Here is an 8,596-nt window from a genome sequence, read left to right on the forward strand (position 1 = left end):
AAAGTTAAATACAAGCACCATGCCCCTGCTGCGGAATATACCACTTGAACAATGTACTGGTATCAAATTGTCACGTTTTCTCATTGCATTGGAAACCTCTTGCTAAGGGCCAAACAAAGAGGAATGCAGCTAACTGAAACTTGTCGGTTCCCACAGAAACAGGGAAATATGTTTCAAACATTCTTACTTCTTACCCCCCCATCTACGTGTTGTACATCTATGAAAACAGCACCTTTCAGGAGAACAGTAGACTCAATTATTGGAACACTAAAAAAGGTCCAGGGCTCCACGCAGATCAAGCAAGTTGCTCACATGATTCACAGGAAAAAGGAAAACCCCACTAATTCGCGAGGCACATTCGTTAGCACTTCCCAGACTCAACTAAAAGCATCCCCTCTTGTTCAACAGCCCCAGCTCAACAGAGCACTTGCAAATTATAATGAACAGATTTGCTCAGCTTCAGATCAGCTCAAACGATCTGACTCTGACTAGAAACTCTGGTACGAAGCTCTCAAAGTCTGGAGCACCTACCATGTTGTTGTCCTTGGCCTCCTTCTTGTAGTATGCGAGGAGCTTGTTGTCGATCACGAAGTAGCGGGTGTGGAAGAAGGACCTCCCGATCTTCCGCCGCCCGTACCGCACCATCCACCCCTCGTGCCGCACCGCCGCAGCCGCCGCGTCGGGGCCGCTGCCCTTGGGCAGCAGCTCCCCGCTCCGCGCCGGGGCGTGGGCCGGCCTCGAGGGATGGTCATCCCCTTCGCACGTCCGCCCGAGCTCCCCGCTCCTCGTCGCCTCCCTCCTCAAAGCCGACGAGCTCGTCGTCGTCCTCGGCTTGCCGGATCCCTCTCCTCTCTCGCCTCTCCTTCTCGGGGGGGGGGGGGCGCTTGCCGGCGGCTTGGGATGGGGGCGGTGGCGTCCGCGGCGCAGGCGGCGGTGGCTCCCCTCTTCTTCTCTCTGTGGCTCGATCTGGATACGAAGGGGGCACGGAGGTCTGCGGGGTGGGGAAGACGGAGGTAATGAGACAGGTTTTTTTCTGAAACAATGAAACGTTTTTTCCACTTAATGAAGGACCGCGGGTTGATTTTAACAAAACACAGGGGGTTTTATGCAAAATTGCCACGACGGACGGCAGAAGCGCTCCGCGCTTTATTATTAGGGGAGACTAGCAAAAGGGCCCCTGCGTTGCAACGGGAGAAAGAAATACCACACGGCACACGCTCTTAATTTATAAAAAATGTCTATAATTTGAGAATTTATAATTACGATACAAATAAAGATGGTCTTATCCTACAAAAATGCAGTTCAAAATTTTACAGGTCTTCTATTTTAACACGACTTGCATGTAGATTTAATACGTACAAAGAATCACTCAAGTGACAGTCAGTTTCATCTCTAATCCTGATTTTGTTTACGTGTTCATCACCAACCCGGATGAGTACCGATATGAAAGAAAGACGATTAATGACTTATTTATTAAGATTGCGCCCTAGATAGTATTTTTATTAAACGTTTAACAGATAAAATAATATCATATTTTTCTAATCAAATTCCATGTATAATATGTTAAATTTGAAGTTACGGTTTAAAAGATATGAGTATTTAAAAATATATTTAATATATATTACAAGTTTAATGTCATAAACAGTAAGAGTTTTTTTTGTAAAATTACCTCGGTGGGTTTTCTGACGGAAGCGATAACCTCTTTATTAGTATTAGGTAAAGATTAAGACGTACCACAAACGCCCAGTCAACACGGATCCCGCCGTGGTCAACGGACGCGTCTCCATCGCCCCGAAACCCAAACGGAAACGCACGCCTCGAGTCCACCAGTCCAAGTCCACCTCACCCTAATCCCCAGATCCAACTGTCCGTAGCCCCCTAAGATCGCATCCCAGCCGTCTGTCCAACGCTAACCCCTCTCCCGGAAGCTAAAACCCAGCGCAAAAAATCAAATTTAACCCAGGTCGCGCACAAATCCGCCGCGCACGCACACAACCTCCACCCCCCCTCCCCTCCCCTCCCCTCCCTTCCGCAGAACCCTAGCTCTACACATCTCTCTTCGTCGGCGATGGCGACGGCGACGGTGGAGAACTCCGGCGACGTGGCGGCCGGGGAGAGCCGCAAGCTGTTCGTGGGTGGCATCCCGTCCTCAGCGCAGGAGACGGAGCTGCGGGGCCACTTTGCACGCTTCGGGGTCGTGCGCTCAATCGTCGTGATGCGGGACAAGGAGTCGGGCCACGGCCGCGGGTTCGGGTTCGTCGAGTTCGAGGACGAAGAGGCGGCCGCCAAGGCGCTCGGCGACGGGGAGAGGCCCAAGCACTTCATATGCGGCCGACTGGTGAGTTCCCTCGATCTCCTTCTTCTTGAGCGTGCAACCGGTCGAAGACAATGTTGTAAGTTGATTTTATCTGTGGATACTCACTAGAATTTACGAACTTGGGTGGGCCATTATTTGATCTGGTAATGCGTACTAACACGGCTGGGCAAATTCGTTGGATTAGTATTTCTACTGTTGCGGGTTCTCCTTGTTAAACTGCGTTGCAATGTACGACTTTGTGTTTTTCAATATCTGAATTTGCCAATTTTTGTACTAGTATAGGATGGCGATAGTCATTGGTTACTCAAGTTTTGTGTTTTCTTCGTACAGGTGGACGTTAAGAGGGCGCGTGCTAGACCTCCGCGGAACTTGGGCGAGCAACCTGCGCATCAGCATCAGCATCAGGTGGAACAGGGTCTGGTTCAGGGTCACCAAGGTGCTGGGGCTGAGGCCAGTGGTGACAGTATGAGCTATGCTTCAAAGAAGGTATTCGTTGGTGGTTTGCGTGACAACATCACAGAGGAGGAGTTCAGAGCTTACTTTGAGGCGTTTGGCACGGTAACAGATGTTGTTGTGATATATGACAGCCTGACAAGCAGATCAAGGGGTTTTGGTTTTGTCACCTTTGATTCTGAGGAAGCTGTGAGAAAGGTGATGGGGCAAAGCTTTCATGACTTGAAAGGGACAAGGGTGGAAGCAAAGATTGCTATCCCCAAGGATGCTCAGTATTACCATAATGGCCGAGGTCGTGGCTCAAGAACCTTTGGCGGAAGGGGTCCTGTTGGCTTTGATGGTTCAACATACCAACCATACAATAATCGACATGGCTTCTACAATGGCTATATGCCACAACCTGTTCCAACACATCCCTACTATCCTGGCCTCTATTTTGGTATGGGAGGCAATCCCTATGCAAATGCATATCCAAACCATGGAGTCATGGCAAATGTTCCAAACATGATGACAAGGCGTCCAGTATATAGCCCATATCCCCCAATGTATCCTGGCTATGGTTTTGCATACAGAAGTGGTTATGCGGGTGCTGTGCCTTCTGTTCAGTATGGCATTAATGGTGGCAGGGATTACATGAACGACCAAGACTCTATGGATGCACAAGAAGTTGACAGCGCTGCTACCATTGCTACGAAGTTTGAATACATGAAGCTAGGTTCACAATGACGTTCTGGTGAGTTACTTGTTGTATTATTACTCAGCAAGGTTTTTCCCTTTACTCTTAACTCTGATGCAGCACATTACATGTATTCTTGTTATGTGGAACTGCAGCAGGTACTCATTGATTTGGTTAGTATCGTCTATAACTAGTGAGATCTTTGAATCCGTGTAGGGTATCATGTTTATTCATTATTTTTTTTGTCGAAGGAATTTGGGAACAGATAATAATCAAACTATGTAGGGAGCTGTGCCTCATTCGGTTTGGAGGAAACCAAAACGTAGGAATTGGGAGCAGTATAGGACTTCGATAGGATGACACTTGCCATCCTAAGGAATTGACTTGCCACGTTCCTACGCGTAAAATGAGCTTTGAGTGGATATGTAGTTTCCTCCCAAAACACAGGAAATGAATAGTATTTCTATGAAATTCCTGTTCGCATTTCCTATGAACCGAATGCATATGTAGGAAAGTTTCCTCTGGAATCCTTGTTCCTAAGTTTTTTCTATAAAAATCCTCCAAAACGAATGAAGCCAATGTAGTCATTTTCCAATGAACAGTTCTGGTCAGCTATTCAATTTGAATAGTGAATAGTTACTATAACTAGTATTTGAATGTTTGAAAAACCTGAACTGATCAATTATGATGTTTTTGGCTATGTCGTAAAAAAAATCTCAATCCAAGTTACTCCTCCATTCTTTGAGACAAGGAGTGAACTTTTCTCCTAGCATTCTACTGAGCTGGCCACACTTGTATTTTTTTTTCTCTAATCTGTCTAATATACCCCTCCAAGCCACACTCCACTCAAAGACGTGCTGGGCTGCTGGCCTTAATTGCATTGTCAAGTGCTCGCCTTCTATTGCTGTTAAATGGTCAGTGCCAACCTATGTAGAGCTAGCTGCCTCTGATTGGTCATGCATGGGCTCAACAATAACACTTGCTCAGAATGGCTATTGCATGCAGCCTGCAAAGCTTGGCTAGCGAGAATAATGATGTCTGTGGTGTCTTAATAACTAATAACTGCTCAGAGTGTGATTTACCAGGGGCAAAAGGGTCCAAAACTAAACACATAGCTGCATTGACTTTGCAGTATGCCTTGTTTCTAGGAATGGAGCGAGTATTTGATACGTTTCCTTTTAATTGTTTGTTTGTCCTCATCTACTTATTTGGTATGTCATTGTAAGTAAAAACAGGCATCCACAAAAATAAATTTAGGCACTAGTCCCTCTGTCTCTGAAAAGAAGGCCTAAAAAGTTTCTCTGAAATCAAATGGTGCAAAGTTTGACCAAGTTTTTGTAGAAAAAACTATCCAGAACCACGACATCAAATTGATACCATTAGGTACAGAACAAAGCATGAGGTCACGGGTTCAAGTCCTTGGCGCAGCGGTAAAGCTGCTGCCTTGTGACCTCCATGAGGTCACAGGTTCAAGTCCTGGAAACAGCCTCTTGCAGAAATGTAGGGAAAGGCTGCGTACAATAGACCCAAAGTGGTCGGGCCCTTCCCCGGGCTGCCTTTTTTTTTAGATACAGAACAAAGCATATTTTCATACTATATCTATTTAGTATTGTAGGTGTTGATAGTTTTCCCTATAAACTTGGTCAAACTATGCAATGTTTGACTTTTGACAAAAAATATAGGCCCTCTTGAGAGATGGGGGGAGTACCGTTTGTTGCATTTCATGCTCTTTATTTGAATAATCTAATAATCATTGCATGTAAAATGGCACATAAATGTATGATTTTAGAGATTGATTTGCATAAAGGCATATGATTAAATCAGCCATGATGTAATCATTTATTTTGTGCACCATACATTGGATTTGTTAGATGGAGAGATGGTGTGGAGGGAGGAGGGGTTAAGGTTCAGTTCAATCCTTGAAATAGAAGTTGTTGGAATGAGTTTCTTTACCCGGTTTAACATCAATCCTCTAGGTCGTCTTATTCTTTTGTTCTGTGTTAGATACTCCTGAATATCATTTACTACCATTTGGGAGTTTGATAAAACAGTGCCATGTTATGTTAGTATCAACATATCAGTAGTTGGAAGTCAGGTCAAGAACTATTATAACATCATAAGTTGTGATTTCATTCGACTGAACCCGTCAATGGTGAACTGAACATATAAACTGGATATTCTGTAGTACGTTTATCTGTCAACTGGTGTTTATTGGTGAAATGTCAACCGGCTGATTGTATGCCTGTAGGAATTGATTGAATTATACGCGACTTGAGAACTGAGATATGGTTTTGTTCCATTGACATCTGTGCTTATATTTCATAGCTTCCAAGATATTTGTTTTCCAGATATTGCAGGTCTGTGCTACAATTCTTTGTATTTGCACTGTGTGCGATGTATGGTCGTACCCTTAGCTTGCTTGATAGCACATGGGATATAGGAATATGTTTTCCTGCATTTATGCCAATTCAATTTTTATTTCTGTTGTGCTTAAATTAGTATGTAGCCTTCTTGAAATAAACCCTATAAACCCTTACCCATGCGAACAGACCTAGAGGCACAAAATTTATGGTTTTTTAAATGGCGGTTGATGCCCGTGATAAATACAGTCACCCGACCTCTTTTACCATGAAGATGAACATACGGTGTGGAAAGTATGGAGTTAATCTGTACTTGTATAATACTCCCTCCGTTTTTATTTACTCCGTGTATTAACCTTATCTTAAGTCAAAATTTTATAAACTTTGAATAAGTTTGTAGGAAAATTTATTAACATCTTCAATGCCATTAGATTCATCATTAAATATATTTTTGCATCATATATACTTGTTATTGTAAATGTTCATATTATTTCCTATAAAGTTGGTCAAACTTAATAAAGTTTGACTTACAACAAAGCTAATATGTAGAGTAAATAAAAACAGAGTACTTTGTACTGAACTCATTAAAATTCTGGCATAAACATATTCAGCATGTTTGCTCTTGTAAACTTGGTTGCTTCTGCTTATGCTCACTACAAAATTTTGTCTCTCGAATATGTAAATTCAATAGTTAATATTTTAGAAGATTCTAAAGAAGCTTAAAACTTCATGAAATGCAAATACACACACACATATGTATGTATATATGTATGTATGTATGTATATGTATATAATAGTACTATTCATCACCTAGGGTGCAGAATAAGTTATTCTTCACCGGAGGTAATCTTACGATCATTTTGTAAATAAATTATATTTGGAATATAAATAGTTATATTCATATTGATTCACCACGTAAAATTTGGCATAAGAAAACAAAATGTAGGTCGTAAGGCCAGAAAAAAAATTCATTTTATGTATATTTTACACTATGTTTTTATGTTCGTAATTTAACATTACATACAATATTTTTTACGGGGATCATATGGTTTGCTCTGTTTACATATGAAGACAAAATTTACAGGACTTAAAACCCCCGGTGCATTTATGTTAAATTAGAGGGGGCAAAGAAGCGTGACCCTATACATAATAATACACACACACACATACACACACATATATATATTTCCTACCATCCAGTGGTTGTTACCATCACTTGAGCTTTGTATATGTTGTATGTAGTATCTAACAAATCGGAGAGCATGTATGCATAATATGTTGTATATAAAAATGTTTAGGGAGTATATATACTTCTTTTTGGTCGTATGTCTCGTATTTTGAGTATGCCTTTTTTATGTATATAAATATATACATATTTCGTAAATATAATACTCCCTCCGTCTCAAAATAAGTGTAGTTGATCTAGTGCAAAATTTGTACTAATTTAGTACTAAATGTGCGACTCTTATTTTTGAACGGAGGGAGTAAAAACATTGGCTAATTTACAATTTTTTTCATGTAACTCACTTTGAAGTATCTTATACTCCCTTTTTGTACCATAATAATTGTAGTTGGGGAGAACTTGGGGAGAGTTCTCCCCAACTACAATTATTATGGTACAGTGGGAGTATATAATATATTAACATACTTACAGTGATAAAGTAGCATATAGACTACCACATTATAGTATATGAGACATGTGTGCAACTACCCCTAGGTGGTAGGATGTATTTTCCCTATATATGTATATATATACTCCCTCCATTCGGAATTACCCCTAGATATGTTTTTTAATCAGGTTTGGCTGATATCAAGATAGATTTCAAAGGTTGCATCTTTTCTTTTGTTAGCAGGATAATTATTTCTACACTGATGACAGCGGAAGTTGCAACTGTGAAGACATGAGCTGAGATTCTTTGGTTGACAAGTAGTATACCATTGGAAATTATCAACTTACCCCCATTCCTTGTTTCAAGTGCATGTAGACTGAAAACATTCAAGTTTCAACTGGCTGTTGAGCTCACATCCCTTGTACCAATGCTTAAATGCTTTTAATGTATCAGAATCAGAACAGTTGATCTCGGTTCTGTATTGGTGCTGGCATGTATGTAACCGGTGCCACGATCATCCCTTGTTGTGCAGTGCCTTTATTGTTGGTTGTTGGGCAGCAAACTGAATCCACGTGGTCCGTCTTTATATCCGGCAGATACATTGATGTTCCGAATGTGCAAAAGAGGGGTGTTTCTGTCAAGCTCACTTGCTCTGTTTGATGTGTAATGTGCTGAGAGGGAGATGACTAGAGGAGAGTGACAAGATGCTTGCCACTAGATGCAGTTGTACCAGCTACTACTAGTACGCTCTGTAAGTTGTAGGTTTCTTGTAGGCATGTGAAGGCCCGCAGAAGAAGTCTAGGGAAACAAAAGACCCAGCCAGGGGAGGAAGGAGTGACCCCTTGTCATTCTCTGTCCCTCTTAGTTCTAGGCCTTGTCCTGACGCATGGATCAAGTCCTTCTCTCCGCATCACATGTTGCTACCGAATCATACATACCCTACCCCATGGTAGGTTCATAGGAGCAGCATGTAGGATTGGACGGATTGATGGATGAATGCTGCTTTAATAAGATAGAAAGATGGGAGGGATGCTTGATAGATGTATGACACCATAATGTCAATCTATATTTTGGGGGGTTTGGTTTGGTTTGGTTTGGTCTTTGGTGTTGCACTGTTGAGATGACAACATGATATTTAGTGCACCTTTTGGTTACTCCACTTGTTTTTAATTTTCTTTTC

At 41.9% G+C, this 8,596-nt stretch overlaps 1 protein-coding gene across 2 annotated transcripts; it reads left to right on the top strand.

Moving 5' to 3' along the window:
- Positions 1-1,943: 1,943 nt before the first annotated feature.
- LOC123426305 (heterogeneous nuclear ribonucleoprotein 1-like) lies at positions 1,944-7,933 on the top strand. 2 transcript variants are annotated; one of them, XM_045110113.1, is made up of 3 exons: positions 1,944-2,338; positions 2,648-3,503; positions 7,657-7,933. In XM_045110113.1, the coding sequence occupies exons 1-2, from the start codon at positions 2,069-2,071 to the stop codon at positions 3,494-3,496; spliced, it is 1,119 nt and encodes a 372-aa protein (XP_044966048.1). In that variant the 5' UTR covers positions 1,944-2,068; the 3' UTR covers positions 3,497-3,503; positions 7,657-7,933. The 2 variants fall into 2 exon arrangements, with proteins under 2 accessions (XP_044966048.1, XP_044966049.1); XM_045110114.1 differs by having other exon boundaries at positions 7,660-7,933.
- The last annotated feature ends 663 nt before the right edge of the window (positions 7,934-8,596 follow it).

This window comes from Hordeum vulgare, chromosome 2H, assembly GCF_904849725.1.
Source record: "Hordeum vulgare subsp. vulgare chromosome 2H, MorexV3_pseudomolecules_assembly, whole genome shotgun sequence".
In the NCBI taxonomy this organism is placed as follows: domain Eukaryota; kingdom Viridiplantae; phylum Streptophyta; class Magnoliopsida; order Poales; family Poaceae; genus Hordeum; species Hordeum vulgare.